Source organism: Capra hircus, chromosome 1, assembly GCF_001704415.2.
Source record: "Capra hircus breed San Clemente chromosome 1, ASM170441v1, whole genome shotgun sequence".
NCBI lineage: Eukaryota > Metazoa > Chordata > Mammalia > Artiodactyla > Bovidae > Capra > Capra hircus.
Window position 1 is genome coordinate 118,060,350 of NC_030808.1, and position 22,337 is coordinate 118,082,686.

The window sequence follows — 22,337 nt, forward strand, 5'->3', positions numbered from 1 at the left end:
AATCTGAAACTATTGTTTGAAGCACTGAAGCAAATCTCTTCAGCCATCCACTATCATATAGACTAGGAACTGGGAGTTTTCCCTTTGAGCTCTCACATGATCAGAGCCTTTTCCATTTCAGGCATCTACTTTGTCCTCCATTATCTAGGGCTTGAAGTTTGGCAAGGAGTGACAGCATCCTTGCCCACCCAACCTCAGCCTTGATTTTCCCTGGCTGATTAACCTCATGGCTCCCTCAGTAATTTCCTCTTTTCTAGGAACCAGGTATTTCTTACAAAGCAAGACCTTCCTTCCTGGGTGAGGACCTTCCTGCAATAGGGCTGGCCCCAAAGTTCCATCCTTTCATTGTCAAGAGGCTTCTCAATTAGTAACACTTTGGTCCCATTCACTTCCTGTAGTTCCAAAGCTAATTCAATTGTTGCAACTGTGGTGGCTTTTGAGAATAGCTTGCAAAGATGCTACTTCCCATGGAGTGACCTGCAGCAGCTTCCCCTTCCCTCTGTTGGTCCTATGGGCAGAGGACTTGCTGATGGAAACCAGAGTCTCCTGGAGGAGCCATGCTCTGCTTACCTTGGATAGTGATCTCTCAGGCAGCCTTGATTTTTCCCAGTCTGTGAGGAGCACACCCTCAGATATAGATAATGAAGAAGGGGGCTCACATAGGTGGCTTCTGCTCTATTTTGGGCAATGACAGGGAGCAGCCATTCAGGGAATGTGCTCTGAATACTCCTACCCTTTCCATGGCAAAACTACAGGATGGCCTTGTCTTTCCCATACACTTTTCTCCTTCACAGCAACTCCAGATTTTAATTTTGATCTACTCTTATAAAAATGTGAAGGCACAATACTTGCACTTTTATTTAACAAAAAAGCATGTAGGCAGGTATGTCTGCAAAGTGCTTTACATATATTGTCTCATGTGACTTATTTCATAAGCTTATGTTTGAATCCAGTAGGGTGGGGCGGGGTAGGGGTTTTCTGAAGCCGAATTTATCTCGAAGCCACTCTCCCCTTCCCCTCGACGGGAGGGGACAAGGAACAGAAGGAACTGAGCTGCTTCGGAGGGCCAGGCCGCCTCCTACTTCCCGCAGCTGTCTTGCCAGGCCAGATCTAGAAGTAGGGGGTCTCCAGCCCACGCCCAGATCCAGTCGGTGGGAGGGTGGGTGGTTTTTTCCGGGTCACTGGCGCACCCTCTCTACTCCCTGCCACCTGTTCCGGTTCTATCCAGGCTCCAGGCTCTCTGGAGGGCGTCAGGGACATTCCAATCCTCCCACGACCCGCGAGGATGTCGCGAGAGAGGGGGGCCCCTTGCTGCCCTTTTCCAGCACCGAAGATTTGCCCAGGTTTCTTCTCAACCCTTGGTGACCCGAGTCACCCAGGAGAGGAAAGAAGAACTGATAAATGGTTTCAAGGTTGGTTTGTTTACAGTGAACTAGTTGGCGAAGTCGCATCCCTAGCGACAGAGGCACTTTCTGGGCACTGTCTGCGCACGAGCAGACAATTGAAAGCCAAACAGCCGAGATGCCTCCTCGCCAGACCAAATATGGTCACATGCAGCCTCCCGTGGAAAGGCTGGCCTCGCTGGTGTCTCCTCGCGTCGGAGCGTACCCGGGCCCGCCCTTAGGCAGAATCACTGATCAATGCCGCGCTCCTGGCTCCCGGCCTCGGTACCCTGCACGAAGAGAAGGCGCGGCACCCAGGACCCGCCCTTCCTCTGTTTGGGTCCCTCACTCGCGTGTCTTCCGCCGCCCCCAGCCTGGTTTCGGTCCACAAGTCCTTGATTAAACAGGCTCGGGCCACTTTCCCTTTGATCCCGCCCCAAGTCCGTGGTAAACTCAAAGGAATGCAGATCCAGGGTTCCGCGAGAGAGGTCAGCCCGTCCAGGAGGAGTGGGTGGGGGGCACCCATCTCCTCTTACCCTGCAGAGTACCCAGCACGCCCAGGGTTTTCTGGTGCCAGGGTGGAAGGAGGAGGAGGAGGAAGGGGAGGGACGAGAGGGGGTAGGCTGGCTCCGGACTTGGAGGTCATGCATAATTCAACAGCTTAACTTTCGGGCCCGCCTCTTTCCTGGGAGTGGGAGTTTGCTCCAAACTTTGTTTATGGGACAGTCCGGGATCCGCGGCGGCCGCGCTGTCTGCTTCTCCGCTTCTCCGCGGAGCGCGAGCGCCTGAGGCCAGTTCGGGGGATGTGAGAGCCGAAGCCTCTCGGCTGCCAGACACCGAGTAGGGTCGGGATTTGCCAGCCGGGCCCCAGCTCCAGCCCTGCAAGCTCGGGACGCAGCCGAGCGACCCAGGCCCAACGGCGAGTTCGGGCGGGACGGCGGCCACCGCACGCCCAGACTCGGATTCGCTGCGCGTCCAGGTAGTGCCCGCTGGCGCGCGCCCGTTCACCCCGCACCACGCCGGGGCGCCCGGCTCCTCGGGCTTCCCGAGTGGAGACGTCTTGGAGTTGGCTCGGGTTGAGACTTTGAGGGCGCTGCCTGCTCTGGAAAATTTCGACCTGTCCTTAGACACCAGCAGTTTCATTAGCGTCTCCAGTGCAGTTAACTCCCAGCAGACACCCCCTCCCCCTTTCCTGGTAACTTCTTGGCTTCAAGAAAGTTGCATAATTCTGGAGGCCAGGAGGGACCCCTCCCCCACCCCGCTGGTCTCAAGTTCTGGGTGTCTGGGATCCCGAGGCGGACACCTATCTGTCTCTTCTCTCTGTTCTCCTCTTCAATTATCAGACCTTCAATAAGAAGCTAATCTGACCTCCTTTCTCCTAGCAGAAGATGAATCCGGCTTCGGCGCCCCCTCCGCTCCCGCCACCCGGGCAGCAAGTGATCCACGTCACTCAAGACCTAGACACGGACCTCGAAGCCCTCTTCAACTCGGTGATGAACCCCAAGCCCAGCTCGTGGCGGAAGAAGATCCTGCCCGAATCGTTCTTCAAGGAGCCTGACTCCGGCTCGCACTCGCGCCAGTCGAGCACCGACTCGTCCGGCGGCCACCCGGGGCCCCGACTGGCCGGCGGCGCCCAGCACGTCCGCTCGCACTCGTCGCCCGCGTCCCTGCAGCTGGGCACGGGCGCGGGCGCTGCGGTCAGCCCCGCGCAGCAGCACGCACATCTCCGTCAGCAGTCCTACGACGTGACCGACGAGCTACCGCTGCCCCCGGGCTGGGAGATGACCTTTACGGCCACTGGTCAGAGGTACTTCCTCAAGTAAGTCAGCCTGGAGCAAGGGGGGGACACAGAGTCACAATACCCAGGCCGCGCGCGCTTGTTCTTGTGCGTGTTCGTGACGGTGCGTGCTTACGTGCGTGTGTGTGCCTGCGTGATAATGTGTGTCGTTGAAGGCTTTTTTCCCAGAAATCTGGGAGGCTGGAAGTGGGAGTTAGTTTTAGGGTGTTGGAATTGTAAGGGATCAGAAGCTGGGTCTGGTGGAGTTCATCTAGGATCCGGGAAATTGCGAGATTTTCAGGACATGAAAATTCTTCGAGGTAGAAGAAAAAAGCACTTGGGCAGAATTCTCGTGAAACACATAGATGCGTTGAGTCTGGAGTACTGATACTGGAGTACTTTGACTTCTGGACCCAAACGCTACTCCCTTTCCGGCCCACTCCAAGTCAGGTAACTCCTAGCCTGGTGCACTGCGATGTGACATCAAGATAGTTCTAGAACAGAACTGAGGCTTGGGGAGGAGAGAGGAACTTTTGTTACTGTAGGTGGTCTGCTGTCTCTCCATTGGAAAAGGGAACACTGGCTTAGGCCTTACAGCTCCCAGTTCGGTGACGTAATAACCATACAGCACCCCCCAGTGATGTAATTAGGAACTGCGTGGTGAAGTAGCTGTGGGCTGGACAAATCAATTGTGTGGAAATTGGGTCAGGAGTTCTATTGTGTTGCACTCGGTAACCTAGAATATCATCGATTGGGAGCTGCTTTGTCGTATTTCCCGAAAGGTTGTTCTGACTTTTCGATGTAGTGAATTTTACATTCGAGTGGAATTAGACTCCACAGGCATAAAGAAGGTTGCTTCAGTTGTGGTACCCTAAAATAATTATATTCTGGAGGAGAAGCCAAGCTAGAACTTGAAACATAACCAGTGAGGTCATGGGGGGTCAGGCCATCAGTGGCCTGGATAGAAGTCCTGCCAACTGGAGCACTTGGTTCAGGATTGCCTGCACTGGCTGACTGTTGACTGCCATGGTGGAAAACTCCTCTTCTGAGAACTTGCCTTAGACTTTATTTTAAAGCCTACATATATATATATATATATATATGTATAAAATAGAGTAGCCTTAGTTTAGAAGTTGTTATGTGCAATTTTAATAAGATAATATTTGATACTTTGATCGCTATGAGAGGACCTGATAACAAATACAGTGATGGATGAAGGCTTATAATAGCCTTATAAATGAGCCATTTGACTCATACTGGTAGCCAGTTATTTCTTCTCCATCCCAAAGCTGTTGACATCTTGTGCAAGAAGGAGTTCTTTGTTGCTGGTGGGGTTGATGTAGCGCTGAGAAGCCCTTGTCGGAAACAGAGTTGCTGATCATTCTAGTCCACAACTGGTCTTCTGGTGAATGAGTGCTAGTGTGGACACATACTGAGTGCTTTGATCTAAATAGTTGGTGGAATTCAAGTATGTTATGTAATAGCATGACATTTTTCTAAGTGTGATGATATTGTTCTGAAGGATGGCATTAGTTTATATACTGTGTGTATGTGCAAAGTCATTTCTGACTCTTTGCAACCCTATGGACTGCAGCCTGCCAGAGTCCTCTGTCCATGGGAATCTCCAGGCAAGAATATGGGAGTGGGCTGCCTTGACCTCCTTCAGGGGATCTTTTCAACCCAGGGACTGAACTGGCATCTCTTGTGTCTCCTGAATTGGCAGGCAAGTTCTTTACCATTAGCTCCAGCCCTTATATACTATATAAAGGTCTGAAGCAGCATGTTGTGTTGCTTACTTAGGTAAATGCAGTTTTGAATATGTTATTGTGACTTTTGTAGAAATGGACTTAGTAGTACATACAAATAGAAAAAGACCCAATAATTTACAATAATTTTGGAAAATAGTTTCGGTCCCCAATGATTTTTGAACTATGTTAATATATATACATACACAAATATATATGATATGTGATCGGTATAACTGGTTGCTAAAAATATGAAATAAGAGCTAGTCTTGCCTAATGTCTGAGGAAAGCTAGGGGAAAAGATCCCTAAACGAAAGCAAAACAAAAGGATTCTCTTTTATACACATTTTGAATGATTGGAGTAGCTCAAAAATATGTTTGTGAAAAGTGGAAGTTAGCCTTGGGTTTAGAAAAAATTAATCTGCTACATCTGCCTAATCCCCCCAACTAAAGCCACTCCTTGGCTTCCCGGGTGGCTCAATGATGAAGAACCCACCTGCAATCCAGGAGATGAGCCAGGAACCATGGGTTTAATTCCTGGGTGGGAAAGATCCCCTGGAGGAGGAAATGGCAACCCACTCCCGTATTCTTGCCTGGAAAATCCCATGGACAGCTCATAGGGTCGCAAAAGACTTGGGCACAACTTAGCATCTAAACAACAACAATAACAAAAAGCCACTCCTCAGTCCAAAGCGGGGTGAATCTCCTTTGGACAGTCAGTGATGACAACAACTGGAAAAACATGTAGGTAATAGGCCTGTAGGCTTGAGCTGATAACAATCCTTGAAAATTATTGGCCAAGTAGCTAAGGGAATTTAAGAAACTAAATCACTGTGATCATTGTCTTTTGAGATAAAGAACTCTTCCAAGAGTTCTCTGAATTTCTTTCGGAGCTTTGTTAAAGTTGGAATAAAGGTAAATGTTATATGTCATATTTTGTTTCACCAATCAGTGTATCTTGGTGGATTTAAGTAGAAGCTTGGAAAATAATGGCAGCTGACCCTGGATTAGTTTTCATAAAAATCTACTCATGACTTTGCACCATCATCTGTGAAATGGGGCTAGCAGTAGAATCGTATTCTTGATTCTGTCAGGAGTAGGGGGCTTTATACCTCAGAAATCAAATCATTTCATAATTGACAAGGTCATTTTTTTAGGGGAAGGTTAGAAAATTGAGGCCAGGGAAGGGTATCAAAGTCATGTTCTTTTTTATTGGTGGACTGGCCCTCTAATCTGTTGCCTTTACTTCAGGAGCAATTTTCCTTTTTCCATGCCCCTCTTAGTCCCCATGTCACTTACCCAGTTGAACAATGAGCTATGTGGGATATAAAGCCTGGACATCTAAGAAGCTTTAAACAGTTTTTGTCATTTTCTCAGGTAAGATTGTTCTTATGTATACAATGTAATTACTTTCTGACACCTGTTAAAGGACACCTTTTCTCAGTGTTCAAACCTGCCCTGTGATGTAGGGTGCCATTTAACTGTGGGGTGGATGGAACCACGCCATGTTAAAATGCATGGCCTCTGAAGATGACTGTACTGTTTCTGCTGTTCTCTACAGCTCATAAATCAGGTTAGGGTGTGTAGGTGTTGGGCTCAAACAGGGTCTGAACACTGATCACATTAAAATTAAAAAAAAAAAGTCTGGTTATAAATGGAGTACATGTTTGGTGTATCTAGACCAGAAAATAGAGAATTATAAAGAAGAAAATGACCTGGCTTCAGTAGAACTTTCCATTCTTACAGAAAAATTGTATTTGAATAACATATTCTATAAGAGAATATATCCCTACTCTTAAGTATAATTCCAACTGTAACATTTGCTGCCACTCCCAGGTTTTAGTAATAATTTTAGTGTTTAGCCTTTTCTGTAATGTGTGGTAGAAATTTATTTTTGTCAAAGTGATCTATTTTTCTCAAGGCTCATGGAGGCAACTTTTAAATTTTTTTAAAAACTGTTTCTGTATTTAACTCTTAGATTGTTACCTTCTTAACCCTTAAAGTAATATGCTTTTACCACTGTTGTTATCAATATTTAACACCTAATAAGAAAATGAGAAGACTCTTGAGAGTCCCTTGGACTGCAAGGAGACCAACCAGTCTATTCTAAAGGAGATCAGTCCTGGGTGTTCTTTGGAAAGACTGATGCTAAAGCTGAAACTCCAGTACTTTGGCCACCTCATGCGAAGAGTTGACTCATTGGAAAAGACTCTGATGCTGGAAGGGATTGGGGACAGGAGGAGAAGGGGACGACAGAGGATGAGATGGCTGGATGGCATTACCGACTGGATGGACGTGAGTTTGAGTGAACTCTGGGAGTTGGTGATGGACAGGGAGGCCTGGTGTGCTATGATTCATGGGGTTGCAAAGAGTTGGACACGACTGAGCGACTGAACTGAACTGAACTGAAGAAAATGAGAAATGTAGCTCCTTAAAATGTTTCTTTTTTCCTCTCCCAAGTTTGATATTTACGTTATTTTGAGTTTGTCTGTTAGGTCACCTTTGTTATTTTCTGGAAACTTTTGACAGTATTTCTTGACTCCCCATTTTGTAAGTCAAGGAGGTTTGGGTGGCTAGCAGTTCCACAGTTTGCTTTTTGTCTGTGACACCTCAACATTCCAAAGCTCTGAATCCATGACTAATAAAGATTTTGTGCTTTGCCCCCCAATTGACTGTATTCGTAAATTCTTCTTGAAGTTGAAAAACCGGAAGCAACATTTAATATAATTTACTGCCTTGTGTATTAGATTGGGTCTTAGACTCACACACTGGGTCTGGTGTCAGGACTCCTGGGACACTCAGGAGGATATATCCAGCGACAAAGTCAAATGGATTCTTTCTTTTCACTCTTCATCAGTTGTTTAAATTTGTGTCACCTTTTAGTTTCTTCATATTTGGACCTTGACTTTCTTAAAGATTTTTTTTCTTAGTATTTCTAATTGCCTTTTTATGCATTTATATGCTATTTGCCTTTATTATGATCTCAAAATTTTCTAGGCTCACAATCCCCTCGGTTGTCAAGTTTCTTTTCCTTAAGCTTTTATGTCCAGATTCCTTAATCTTTGTGTCCCATTCTGGTTTCTCTCTAGACCTACAACAGGGCTGTCATCTTAGGATTTCTCTTTCTTTCCATGGCTAGAAAAGCTGAAGTACAAACTTCAGTAACTTCTTGAGATGTTTGTGGGAGTAAAGTTTTCAAATTCTTTTCAGTTAGAAAAGATTTCATTTAAAACTGTTGTTTAAGTTTTACTTTTCTTAAAAAAGAACTGACTCTGGCTGGTTTTCTCTGTTTACCTTTGGTTGACTAGATAATGTAGCTGTTTTCATGAAGAGCCTTTTGTCAGTCAAAAAAGAATTGTTTGCTGCCTTAGTTTCCTTGTCTGTAAAATAAGGATCATAATACCTATTTCACGGTATTTTGGAAGATTAGATAACATACCTGAAGTGTCTGGTAAATAGTCGAATTTCAGCACAAGTTCATTCTTGCCTTCCCACATGCGTACTCTTGTTTACCTGGCCAAAATCAGATGCAGAGACTTTGGTAGTAAGGTAAACTAATTTTGGCTCTCAATTAAAGTTTGGCGCTAAATGGCAGCCTGGATCTGGAATTGCAAGCTGGTTTTTAAAGTTGAAAATAAGAACTGACGATCTTCACGTTAAAAAAAACCTAAATAGGGATGCCCACCATGGGGGCATGGTGGCTTTTTGCTGCAGCATCTTGGGCAAAAGGTATCCAGTCACTTCTGAGGAAAGTCTACTTTCTGATTTTTGTAATTTGGCTTGTGGCTGCTAGTTTTGTGTGTGGGCTGGGTTTGGAAGGGGAGTGGGATTGAGAAGTGGGAAAGATGAGAAGGGGAAGTAACTGACATGTGTTGATTATCTGTTCTATGGCCAGAGGAGACAGGGAGCTGAATCGGTGCTTCTCAGGGAGATCAGAAGCACCCATGGAGCCCACTTCTGACGCGTGTGTGTGGAAACTTTATTCATAACCGTAGGTGCTTTTCACACATTCTTTCTTTTAACCCTCACAGTGACCTGTGAACAGGTACATATTATTATACCATTTTACTGTTGAGGAAACTGAGGCACAATAAGGTTGAGTACATGGCCCAGGGTCACATAACAGGCACGTGGCAGAGATGGGATTAGATTTGTGATTCTCAAACCTGTCCTCCTACCCTTGTACTGTGTTGCCTCATGCCAATTAGTGCCCCTAATTAGGCCCTGTAATTAGGTATCCTTGGTGACCAGATAACTTTGGAGTGGTGGGTGGAGCATTAGAGTTTGCTTCCAGGCTCCGTCTGGGCAATCAGATTTGGAGCTCTCATTGTTGGAGAGAGAGCAAGAGAGATGATAAAGCAAATCAACCAGAAATGGGTAGTCTGTTGACAATGACTATATTTTCTCACTGAGATTTTCACCATTCATGAATCCATACCATTTTGCAGGGAACACAGATGTGACACGGCTTGAGGATGACCTAGTTTATGCCAGGATTGGATGTGTTCCTGATGAAATGTAGTTAGGTAATGTGAGTACAGTAGCTTAAAGGAGAAAAGGGTACTTCTCATTGTCTTTATAATTGCAGAGATTGATTAGGAATAAATTGCTTAAAGGGTTGAGTGATCTTTATTTTTGTTTGTTGACAAATTAAGACGGGTGGGAATTATCATCCTTTTCTTTCCTTTCCTCCCTCCTGTGGTTAGGAAATATCTAACCACAGAAGAGGGTGATGGAAGTAAAAGAACCCACCAATCCAGAGGATAATTTTATTAAAAAGTGTGATTTGGAAGACTGAGGGTTGAAGTAATAAACTTATTGTTGAAGGGCAAGTTCTGAGGGGATGGCCCTTCCACTGGGGGACTGTGAATATTTTAGTGCGTTGAAATATCAGCAGAGCAGTTTTCCAAAGTGTATTCCTTGGAACAAAAGTTCACAAAGACCAATAGATTTGAGATATGTTGCATGCTCTATCCCTCTTTTGGAATTTCACAATATGCATTAATGATTCCAGAGTCACTTATTACAAAGCTAGTTCATTTTTAAACCAATATTTCACAAACATATTTAATTTTTGAACATTTTATTCCAAATATCATCTCTTACCATCCACCCTGGAATGTTCCGTAGACTTTGGGAAGCCTTTCTGTGACCTTCACTATTCCTTCTCTAGTTGAGAGTTTCATATTTAAAGCAAGTTATAGTTTTTCTTTTCAGTGTGCTTTGTGTACGTGTTAGGCTGTCATTTGTATTTCTTGATTTAAGAGTCAGTTACCAATGCTTAGAGATAAAGAAATGGCCTTAAATATCAAACAAGTGGGGCATACCATAAAAGAGACTCAACAGTTATGGTACCTTGTGTAAGTATCATAATCCTGATACTATTTTAAAAAGTATGTGTGTGTGTGTCTGTCTGATAGAGGGTTCCATAAACAGAGTGTTTTTGATGGTCATTTGTGGGATTATGGAGATTTTTCTTGTCTAGTTTCTATTTTCCTGTATGTTCCAAATGTTGCACAATAAACATAAATCAGGATAGTGAAAGTGAAGTCACTCAGTCGTGTCCGACTCTTTGCGACCCCATGGACTGTAGCCTACCAGGCTCCTCTGTCCATGGGATTTTCCAGGCAGTAGTACTGGAGTGGATTGCCATTTCCTTCTCCAGGGGATCTTCCCAACCTAGGGATTGAACCCAGGTTTCCTGCATTGTAGACAGACGCTTTACCGTCTGAGCCACCAAATAAGTGGGGTAAAAATCACAGGAGAGAGCAAGCACAGAGGCAAGGGAAGATGGAGTGGTAGATTTGGGTAGATGTGTGGGGCATGAGGGAATCTGAAAGCCTTAGCTCAGTAACTGAAGCCTGGAGCTTTTGTTACCAAGCAAGTCCTCTTTGGAACTACCTGTGTTTTTCTTGTTTGGGGTTCTTTTCTTTTTCTTTCTTTTTAAAAAGTTTTTATTGAAGTGTAGTTGAATTACAGTGTTGTGCTAATTACTGCTCTGCAGCAAAGTGATTCAGTTATACACGGTAGTGTCAGTCCCTCAGTCGTGTGACTCTTTGCAACCCCATGAACTGGGTATGCCACCAGCCTCCTCTGTCCATGGACTTCTCCAGGCAAGAATACTGGAGTGGGTTGCCCGTCCCTTCTCAGGGGGATCTTTCCAACCCTGGGATCGAACCCGGGTCTCCTGCATTGCAGGCAGATTCTTTACTGTCTGAGCCACCAGGGAACATATTTGACACAGTAATTGCTAAAATCTTAACCAAAATTTCTCCATAGAAGTCAGGATAAGAAGTAGACTTGATGGCAGCAGATGTTCTGAATTTCCTTTAACATGTTTTATTTGCTTGCTCTCTTGGACTTCTAGCTTTTATTTAATGTTCCATCTAGACATAGCGGATGACAAGGGAAAAAATGATGTTCAATGAAGTGAAATCAGCAATATATGTCAAGTGCTTAGTGAAAGTTTACTTATTCCTGTTCTTGTTCCTGGTTGAGATGGTGATGGGGGCTGCGCTCTCCCAGGGCCTTGCCTTTGTGCTACCTTGAGAGATCTTACCTGGTTCAGCATCGACCAGGAAAAATCATTGCACTGCTCTTATGTGGCAGTTCAGGGCACTGTGTGGAGAGGGGAGAAATCGGGCAGGTTTTCAGGCCGCAGGCAGCTGACAGTCTAGCGGAGAATCGTGAAGAATACAGACACAGTCACGTTGAAAGCCCCTTTCTGACCTGTATGCAGCTGCTCTCCCAGCTTGGAAGTGCATTGAGGTGTGTCCCAATAAGTCAGTCATTTCTATTATGGTTACAAATCTGAAATTTCCAGCTGGTCTGGATGGCTTTTAGTTTCTCCCATTGGCTACACTCCTTCTGGCCTCAGGAACTTGGCACAAGCTGCTACCTGTGCCTGGAACATTATTTCCCCGCTTTTTGCCTGGTTAACACCCACACTACCTTCAGGCATCAGCTTAGGTGCCAGCCCTGCAGGAGGTTTTCCCTGACTCACAGCCCTCGCACTGGCTTAGATGCTTCGGCTAGGTTTTCCCATAGCCCTCTGTGTTTCCCCAGATTAGCGCTGCTGCTGTATCACTGTGTGTTTTTATTTGTGTATGTGTGTGTGTGTTGGCTGTGCCTCACTGTGTGCGCGATCTTAGTTCTCCAACCAGGGGTAGAACCAGAGCCCTCTGCAATGGAAACTCGGCTGTCCCAACCATGGGACTGCCTGAAATTACCCTTATTACTGATGATCTATCTCTTTCTTACTACACTGTAATTTCCACGAGGGCAAGAGTGGATGTTTTTCTTGCTTTGTCATTGCTTGACCTGAGCACAGTGCCTGGCACATAGGTAGGTGCTTGATAAGGCAAGAATCCTGCAATGTTTTCTTTTAAGTCTTTGCAAGCTTACAGCCTGGAATTCCTTGTAGGAATCTTTGTGTTCAGGAATCATGTCTGTCCCCTGCCTGGACTGAAAATTTAGAACCCTAGCTCGATGTTCTAAATGCAGTGGTGAGGAAGATGAGTGAAGGATGGGTACTCAGAGATGTTGTGGGGTGCCCAAACAAAACATGTTCACTGGGGGAAAATGTATATACTAGATTTTTTATTAAAAATATGTATTTCTTTGTGATGGATTTTCTGCAAATAGTGAAATACTGAATATTTGTCTGTCTCCCAATTTGTCCATGAAAAACCTTTCTTGGGATTCACAGGTTGAGGAAGCAACTGTGACAATCCGTTAATCCATCAAAATCAGTAGAAAACACAAGCAAAAGAAATATAACCCAAGTGAACAAACATAACTTATACTGACTTGATTTTATCTTTGAATTTCTTTTTAAAACATGACTTTTGGGGAATTCCCTGGTGGGTTGGGGGTTAGGACTTTGCGCTTAGACTGCTGGGGGCTCAGGTTGAAACTTGGTTGGGGAGCTAGGATCCTGCAGTTCCCCCCCTCGGCCCAAAAAGATGGCTTTTTAACATACTCTCATCAAAAAATTTAAGCAGAGCTGAAGAATGTAAAGTGAAAAATAAAAGTACCCCGCCCTCTAGTTTTACTCAATAGAACCACTGTTCACATTTGCTTGTGTATCTTCCAGGGATTTATTATGTATACACATGACCTCATTTATACTTGCATCAGTTGGTTGTTTGGGGATCTTGGGAACCACAGCTTAGGTGGTCTCTTTTTCTGGTTGGTCCTCACACACCCTTGGGACTGAGTATAGATATGAGTTAAATTCTGGAGAACTTCATGAGGTTCTTGATGGGCGAAAAGCCTCGTTGGGGTAACTATAGTTCAGAGACTGGGATTTGGCTTTGTGGTTTGGAAAATTGACGTCCTTGGTGCTCCAAAACCAATCAGGATGTGGGTTGTACTGGGATGAAATGGGGATAGACATTTTAACTGCAGTTTCAGAATTCACAAGCCATAACTTGAATATTCTGCCACTTTGGAATGAAGGTACTCCCTCACACGAGTGACTCAGTCATGGGGGAATTGCTTTGGTGGTGCTGGAAAAGGGAAGAAGTGAAATCAGTCATTTGAGGGCTAGTGAAATCATTTCAGGACACTAGAGAGGTAAATTGGATAGGATTTGGTAATGGAGGAGATACGGGCTGTGAGAAAAGGAGATGAATGGAAAATTTTCAGGTTACTGGCTGTATAATGGCTTGAATGGACTACCATTCTTGTTGTAATGAGCAGTATTGGAAACTTTTAAAGAGGCTGAGAAACATTTTAACACGTTAAAGATACCCAGGGGAGATATATATATACATATGCCCCCCCCCAGGCAAGTATGTCTATGTTTGTATTATCTATATAACTATGATCATAGATTATTATTATTATTCAAATCCAGGCATGGATGAGATTCCTTAGAGAGAGGTTACACATAGATTGAGAAGAAAAGAGAAGTTCCTAGACTTGGTGAAGGAGATAGAGAGGAAACAGAGATATTTATGAGGAAATCCAGAAAGTAGTGCCTGAAATTCAGGGAAGTTCAAGGAAGAGGAAGGGTTAATTTTATGGCATGTTTCTCAGAGGAAGATAGGCACTGAAAAATATCCAGCAAATGGTTTTTCTCCTGGGGCCACTTTTCTTTTTCCAGGGTTGGGCTACATTGAATAAGTACTACATTGGGTACTACATTGAGTAAGATGGCTTTTGTTTGTTTCTTTAAAGCATTTTATTTTTTAAATTATAAACAAATGATAACACATTTATAGGAGACTTGAAAAATATAGAACAAAGTTATGGACAGAAGAGAGGAAAATGATGACGATAAGCCCCTGAATTATAGAAGTCATAGCCCACCAGTTCCCTCCTCCACTGAGGTGTCCTGCTAAGGAGCACGAAGTTTTCCCTGGAGAGGTCTGCTGGCCGTCTGGAAGGATCACACATTTGCTTATTTAAACATCCAGTTCAAATGAGGCCTGAAATCAGTGTTTTATAACTAACCGAGATAAGTTATAAGACTTGGGTAAAAGTATTACTCTAATTGATATGATACTCACTTGCCAGGAGGAAAATTGCCTTCTCCAATCCCAGCTGTGGTCAAACCTTTGTCACAGTTTGTAGCTCACAGGACTGTTACTGCCTAGACGCGTCATACTTAATTGCAGCCATAAAAATAGCAGATTATATTTGCAGAGTATCAGTTAAAAATTTATGGTTTGAAATATTATGTAACTGTAGTTTCAGATGAATGTTTATCTTTCCATCTTTGTTTCTTCATTTTGCTAGACTGATTTTAATAGCTGGTAAAGTAGATTCTGAAATTATAATGCATGTCAATGTTCTGGATCAGTTTACTCTTTCACAATGTAAGTAAATAAAACATACTTGATTATGTCAAACTAGTTTGAGTTTGAATACATTTTGTAGTGAAAGCTGGGACTGTAGGTAAAAGGCTATAATGCTGCATTTTGCAAATTTGGGAGCATCTAGTGGTCCTGTTACTGGCTTGGGATTCGTGTGAACATGTGAATTTAGTAGAAGGGATTAAGAACCATAAAAGAAGCAGTAAACTTCAGTGCTGCTTGTAAAACCACTTGTGTTTTCTGTAGACACACTCTTCAGTACAATTGTCACCACTCTTACGGGCCTTAGTTTTGTGTACTGTGTGCAATAGAAGCCTGTGCATTTAGGACTTTAGGCAAATATGAATTCTTGTTACCTAATATGTTATCCAGAATATAGGTGGCTCTTTGTGCATTTTAGCATAGAATCCACAAATATGTATTGTATAAAAAACTTGTAGAAAGGAAAGATGGAAATGGAGGAAGAATCAGCTACTTAAATGTTAAGCTGTACCCAGATAGGTTTTTAAAACATGGTCCGTTTTCCTCATAGGCTTTTAAAAAAGTTTAATTATCTATGATCTGTAAATAGTTAAATTTATTGATCTGATATTTCTGTAAGCTTGAAGATGGCAAGGGTTGTGCTTGGGGCTTCGGGAAAGTGCTCTAGCGAAGGTCCAAGGACTGTAACCCACACAGGACAGAGTGGAGCCATTGTTCTTTCTGTTTATCTGTGGCTTACATTTTAATAACTATTGAGTCGTCAGTGATTATTAACAAATATTTAACAGTAGGAGCAAAGGAGAGTGTAGAGTCATTATCGACAATTTAAAGTGTCAACATTAAATAAATGATTTTGAAGGCTGGATGCAGAATTGTTGAAATTTCTGCCTGAAAACTTTGGCAGGTGGCTAGAACAAGGGATGGACTAGCACAGCCTTTTTAAAAATTATTAGCCATAGTGAAATGAGTCAGGTTTTGCCAAAGTGCTTTTCATTTAACCTACTAATTGGCCAACCCTAGTTAATTAGTTGAAACCCATTAAAGGACTCCATTTAACCTACTAATTGGCCACCCTAGTTAATCAGTTGAAAACCATTAAAGGACTCCGATTTCCTGGTTGCTCATGCATTGGTATGTCCAGCTTATCTCATGTGTATGAATAAAAAAATCCCATTATCTGACTAAACGCATTGTCTATATTCACCAGAAAGCAAAGCATCAGTAGTTAAGTTTTGCATTTTAAGTCATTCTGGGCCTTGGTAAACACTTTAGCAACTGGTACATATCTCTTTGGAGTCTGGTTTTGAGAGCTGCTGAAAAAGAGTATTATGAACTTCCCAGTAAGCATGGAGGTGGTAAACTGATGCTGTGGAGTTGCTTCAGCTGAAGTGAAAGGTTATATTTACTGATACTTATTACAAATGAATTTTTAAAACAATGTCTGTTTTGTACCTTGATGGTCAAATAGGCCAAGGATAAAACAAAAAAGTTACATTGTGGAACAAGATAAAATGACACTGCATGATGAATAATATCTAATGCCATTGAAATATAAGATTTCCTTTCCAAAATATAAGCAGGAGCTTCTAAATGAACGTTTTAAAAATCTGATTTTACTTTGATTTGTCCAATGACTTGATGCACGAAATGATTATGATTCAGAATATGTCCAGATCTAGACTGCTACAATAAATAATAAAGCTGTATAGCATGTAAAAGTAATAAAACCTCAGTGACATGTGTTTTAGTGACAGCAAGGGAATTGTTTTCTTTTTCTTTATTAGAATAGGTCAAAAGTAGTTCATTGGCAACAAGCAAAATGTTTCCATCCACCAGTTTCTAAGGTTAGAGTAACATCGCTGATCCAGACTCTACTGCTTCGACCCTTAATCCATGAACATCATTGGTGCATGAAAATCAGTGAGGGAATGTAGGCAAAGGGGAAAGCTATAGAAACCTTCACTAAATCCTTAAAGAAGCAAGGGTGGGGATCTGGTAAGTAGTTGACTTTGTTTTTCTCTTACCTTGAATGGGTTTTTGAGCAGAAGAAGAGATTGCATGGAATTAGAAAATTGTTTTCTGAAAAGTCCCGGTGGAGAGGTATCTGTCTGAATCCAGTGAGGAGGACCGACAATGTTGCTTCAGAAGAAAGGTAGGCATAGTTCTTGTGCAGAGTGGGCTAGCTGAATAAGGGAGATCCAGAAATCCAGAGTCCTGTTACTGCCTCGTGCGGTTATGAAATCACAAGTGTGAACTTTGAAGTTCACAAAGGAAGTGATTTGTTGAGAGGTGGGGAAGATAGTGGGAAAAGTCGAACAAGTATTTAGAAAGATAAGGGTTTATAAAAGAAGTTGAGATGTTTGTAGATGTCCTTTGCTGTAGGACAGGCTTCCCTGGTGGCTCAGATGGTAAAGAATCTGCCTGCAGTGCGGGAGACCTGGGTTTGATCCCTGGGTCAGGAAGATCTTCTGGAGAAGGAAATGGCAACCCACTCCAGGATCCTTGCCTGGAGAATTCCATGGACAGAGGAGGCTGGTGGGCTACATACAGTCCATGGGGTCACAAAGAGTTGGAGACAACTGAGTGACTAACACTACTTTGCTGTAGGACAAGTCTAGAAATGTTGCCCAAGTTGTCTGTGGTAAGATGGGAAAGGTAATTTCAGTCTGCTCAGAATAACAAAGAAGAAGATTTACTCATTTAAAGACTGGACTTGGGAACTTCCCTAGTGGTCCAGTGGCTGAGACTCGAAGCACCCAATGCAGGGGGCCAGGGTTCAATCCCTGGTCAGGGAACTAGATCCCCTATGACACAACTGAAGAACCTGCATGCTGCAATGAAGACCAGGCATAGCCAAATACATAAATAAATATCTAAATAAAGAGTTGTGGCTCAGTTGGTAAAGAATCTGGCTACAATCCTGGAGACTTGGGTTCGATCCCTGGGTTGGGAAGATCCCCTGGAGAAGGGGGATTCACTTCAGTATTCTGGCCTGGAGAATTCCCTGACTGTATAGTCCATGGGGATGCAAGGGGTTGGACACGACTGAGCGACTTTGACTCACTGGCGTCCATCATTAGAACTTTGAGGGATGGGCTTGAAAGCAGAGAAAATGTAGCTAGGTGTTTTTAAGCGGCACTGTGGTGGCTCTTCATGTCAACCCAAAGATAAGGTATCTGAGTTATCAGTCAGTTCAGTTCAGTCGCTCAGTCGTGTCCGACTCTTTGTGACCCCATGAATCACAGCACGCCAGGCCTCCCTGTCCATCACCAACTCCCGGAGTTCAGTCAGACTCACGTCCATCGAGTCAGTGATGCCATCCAGCCATCTCATCCTCGGTCGTCCCCTTCTCCTCCTGCCCCCAATCCCTCCAAGCATCAGAATTCTTTCCAATGAGTCAACTCTTCGCATGAGGTGGCCAAAGTACTGGAGCTTCAGCTTTAGCATCATTCCTTCCAAAGAACACCCAGGGCTGATCTCCTTTAGAATGGGCTGGTTGGATCTCCTTGCAGTCCAAGGGACTCTCAAGAGTCTTCTCCAACACCACAGTTCAAACACATCAATTCTTCAGCGCTCAGCCTTCTTCACAGTCCAACTCTCACATCCATACATGACCACAAGAAAAACCATAGCCTTGACTAGATGGACCTTAGTCAGCAAAGTAATGTCTCTGCTTTTGAATATACTATCTAGGTTGGTCATAACTTTTCTTCCAAGGAGTAAGCGTCTTTTAATTTCATGGCTGCATATATATATATATATATATATATATATATATATATGACTTCATTTCTTCCTGTCTGGATGTGCGGAGTTCAAGCTAGTGTTTCTGTTCTCAAGCCTGATGGTAGAGTGGCCGGCTTTGATTTGCCTCCTGCCTGAAGCCTGCTTTGGGTGAATTTAAAAACCTGTTTGTTTCATCCGTCATCCGGCTGGTCCTTACCCGTAATTCCTGCACTTTGATTATGGGGGTTATTATGGGACAAGAGCTTCTTTGTAAAAGAGCATGTTTAATACTCTGGGGTCTAGCGTGACTAGCGGATATAAATTGTATGGAAGCAATTAAACTTGGAGGAAATGTCATGTGGGCTGAATTTAAATGTACAGTCTTGTGGCATTGAATTTTTTTTTTTTTTAAAGTAACACAGAGAAGGGTGGAGAGAGAAAAATAAAGGAAGAGAGAAGAGAAATTGGCCAAGAGAGTGAGGGAAGCACAGAGAAAAGAAAACAAATCATCTTGAACCCTTGGTTAAAACTCCAAAGTCTAGAGCCAGTATTATGTTAATGCCATTGCCCTTCATATGAATACTTTAAAAAGACAAATACGGGATTTAGACTCAACTGGGGGACTCGTGTTCCTTTTTGCTGTTGGTCGATCCCCTTCATCTCAAGGCATGTGTGTATCTAAGTGTGGAGTGTTTTTTCGGGAACATGTGAATAAATAGGATTGAGGGTAGCCAGCCTATAAGAGTCCTGAAGGTGCTTGCTGCTCCAGTTTTCTCTCTATTTTATGCTTATGGCCTCTGGATATACATAGTGGCTTATCTTGGACTTCTGATTAACAGTAGTGTATCATTTCTCTCACTGTCCTGAAATGTTCTCTGTCTCCTGATTGGTGTGTTAACCCGCAGCCAACCCCATCTCCTCTCTGACACTTTGATGAGAGAGTGTCAGCTAGAAGGATCTCGAGCTAGAAGGATCTCCTCCTTCTCCTCCAGATCCCACAGTAATTTGATCTGATGGGTAATTTGGCAACTGATCTTTCCTATTACTCATTAAAATCTTGGGTAAGGTTTTTTAAAATTATCTATTTATTTATTTTTGGCTATGCTGGGTTGGGTCTTTTCTGGTGCACCTGGGCTTTCTTGAGTTGTGTGGGCTACTCTCCGTTGCAGTGCGTGGCTTCTCCTATTGTGGAGCGTAGGCTCTAGGTTCATGGACTCAGTAGTGGTGGTGTGGGCCTAGTTGCTCTGTGGCATGTGGGATCTTCTTGCACCAGGGATTGAATGCGTGTCTCCTGCATTGGCAGGGGGATTCTTAACCACTGGACTACCAGGGAAGTCCCAAGGCTTGTTGCTAAATGAATGGGTTTATTTCATTTCCCCAACATGTCAACTCTCGGAAGATGGACCTGATAGGGTGTTGTCCTTCATGCCTAGTATGTCTTGGTACAAAAGAGTATCTGTAAAGATCAAGGCTGATGCTGAACATACTTTTTAAATAATCAAAATGGACTGGGTGGTCAGAGGCAGAAAAGGATGCTTTTAAGATCAGATGTAATAGTACAATGAGTTTGATTTGAATTTGAGAGTTAGAAATAACAGGCAATTTTGACTTTTTTGCAAGGGAGAGTACTTATGTTTTATTTCCATTCTTTATATTATGAACTCCTTAAGGACAAATAACCAAATTTTACCCCATTTGTATCTCTTCAGTGCCCGGCCTAGTGCCTAGCACACGTGATAGGAGTTCAGTTAATATCTGCTGAAAGAAATACAAATAATTTAAAATGTCTCCTTTCTTTAGATCATCTAGTACTTCTTTCTTAGGCAGTAGGCCAGTAGATTTTTATTGAGCACATTTTATGTGCAGACACGGGTACTCTGCTTATTGGCATAGGGAGTATACATAGAGTGTATTACAAGTTGGAATATATTCTAATCGTTGTATTTAATTATCAGTCTGACTATACATTCAAAGAAATAACTTCTTCAAGCAGAACAGTGACAAATTAGGAGAGAGAAAGTTGCTGAGAATAAATCCAGTGTATTCATTCTATTCCCAGATTATTTTCACATTCCACTTCATGCTGGAAATATAGCTCCCCAACCCCCGCTCTCCTTTCAAAGGATCCTAAGATTGTAACCTTTCCAAACAGAGCCGGAGAGGTAGTGGACTGTTTAGATTTCAAAGGACTTTTTCAGGATGCAGAGTAAATAAGGGGAATTTGAGATATCAACAAAACTGTAATTAAGCAGATTAAATGTGTCAGTGGTGAATACAGAGAGATGTCAGAGGAGCTAGTTAGTAGCAAGTATTTAAAAACACAGCCTCAAGTTCATCCTCAGTGGTATCACCAACATCCACAAACAATCCTGAAAGGAAGCTTAGCCAGATATCTATTTCTAATATCTTTATTTTAAATTTTGGCTTAGGCTGTTTTATTGTTTACAAGTTTCTTAAGGTCACACAGAACCAGAATTGAATTTTATCATTGTTTTAGCTCTCTGAAAAGCAAGAAAAAAAACCCTCTTCTGATCAGAATAAAGGAAAGAAGAATGTAAAGTTATAAATTAGATTTGAAGCTGAAGCTCCATTACTTTGGCCGTCTGATTGGAAGAGCTGACCCATTGGAAAAGACCCTGATGCTGGGAAAGATTGAGGGCAAGGGGAGAAGGGGACGACAGAGGATGAGATGGTTGAATGGTATCACTGATTCAACGGACATGAGTTTTTGGAAACTCCAGAAGATAGTGAAGGACGGGGAAGTCTGGCATGCAGCAGGCCATGGGGTTGCAAAGAATTGGACACAACTTAGCGACTGAATAATAATAGCTGGTCGTATATGTAAATGAAACAGCATCTATTTATTTTTTATGACACCCCCAAACTGCCCAAGTTATACACGAATGCATTTTTTTAAGAAATCCAGCCAGAGACAGTCTCTCTTGACTCCTCTATACCAGTTGTGCTCATTGTCCCTGGAAACTGAGCCCTCTTCTCAATTCACAGTCCATCCAAGAGCATGTGCAAACCTGTAGTTCAGATTTTTTTGCATGTTGTATCTTCATGTCTCTTTCTTTCTCCCCCACTGGAAAGTATGTTTTTCTATGACAGTAGCTAGAGATCTACCTTAATATATTATTCTGTATTTTGGCTATACCACAGTTTATTTACCCATTCTCCCAATAATGGGACTGTGATGTTATTTAAACCTCACCACAAAGACTTGGTATAAATTGAATTCTTCTTTTGAGTTTTTGAGGACTTTTTTTTTTTTAATCACTTTGAAGGGAGATTTTTAGTAATTATCCAAAGGTAGGAGACACAAGTCTAATTACAAAAAATACATTGTGTTTGTATGATAGTTTAACCTTCTTTTCAATATGGGCATGGTACCCTAGCAGTGTCATGAAGATGCCCAGTGCCGGTGGGGTGAGGTGGGTGGAGGTGTGGGGAGACACCACCACATAATCACGAACACGTGAAGGTGAGAATAGAGCCCTGTTCTGACCTTCCGGGGGCTTTTTGGTCAAGATCACAGAGCATGTTCCTTCCTCCTGGGCAGGAAAGGCAAGGACCCTTTTCTTCTGCAGTTTACAAGCTCTGCCCAGAGCTCTCTGGCCAACATCATCAGTTCAATATTTGGCCTCAGAGCCTTTGATGTAAGTTGTGAGGGGGCAGGTGTGGTGTCCAGGGCCGGAGGCTGAGCTCCTAAGGAAGCAGGGCAGGAAAGAGGCTCAGGGGTTCTTGCCGGCAGGCAGTGCCTGGGAAGGGCGGCCTGGGTGAGCAGGTGGGTACCCACGGAGCAGTCCCTCAGGGCTGAATAAACCAGAGCCTTGCAAGCCTGTCTGCAGAACATAGCCTGCTTGGTCCAGGCTCTTTCACTGGCCTCTTGGAGCTGCTCACC

At 43.3% G+C, this 22,337-nt stretch overlaps 1 protein-coding gene across 2 annotated transcripts in view; it reads left to right on the plus strand.

The window, feature by feature from the left end:
* WWTR1 (WW domain containing transcription regulator 1) overlaps window positions 2,072-22,337 on the plus strand; it is a 146,839-nt gene continuing 126,573 nt past the window's right edge. The window contains exons 1-2 of one of the 2 annotated variants that reach the window (XM_018049081.1): window positions 2,072-2,361; window positions 2,765-3,201. In XM_018049081.1, coding sequence (XP_017904570.1) covers window positions 2,771-3,201 — 431 coding nt within the window. In that variant the 5' untranslated portion in view covers window positions 2,072-2,361; window positions 2,765-2,770. The remainder of the gene's footprint in view (window positions 2,362-2,764; window positions 3,202-22,337) is intronic. The other variant, XM_018049076.1, reaches the window with a different exon arrangement.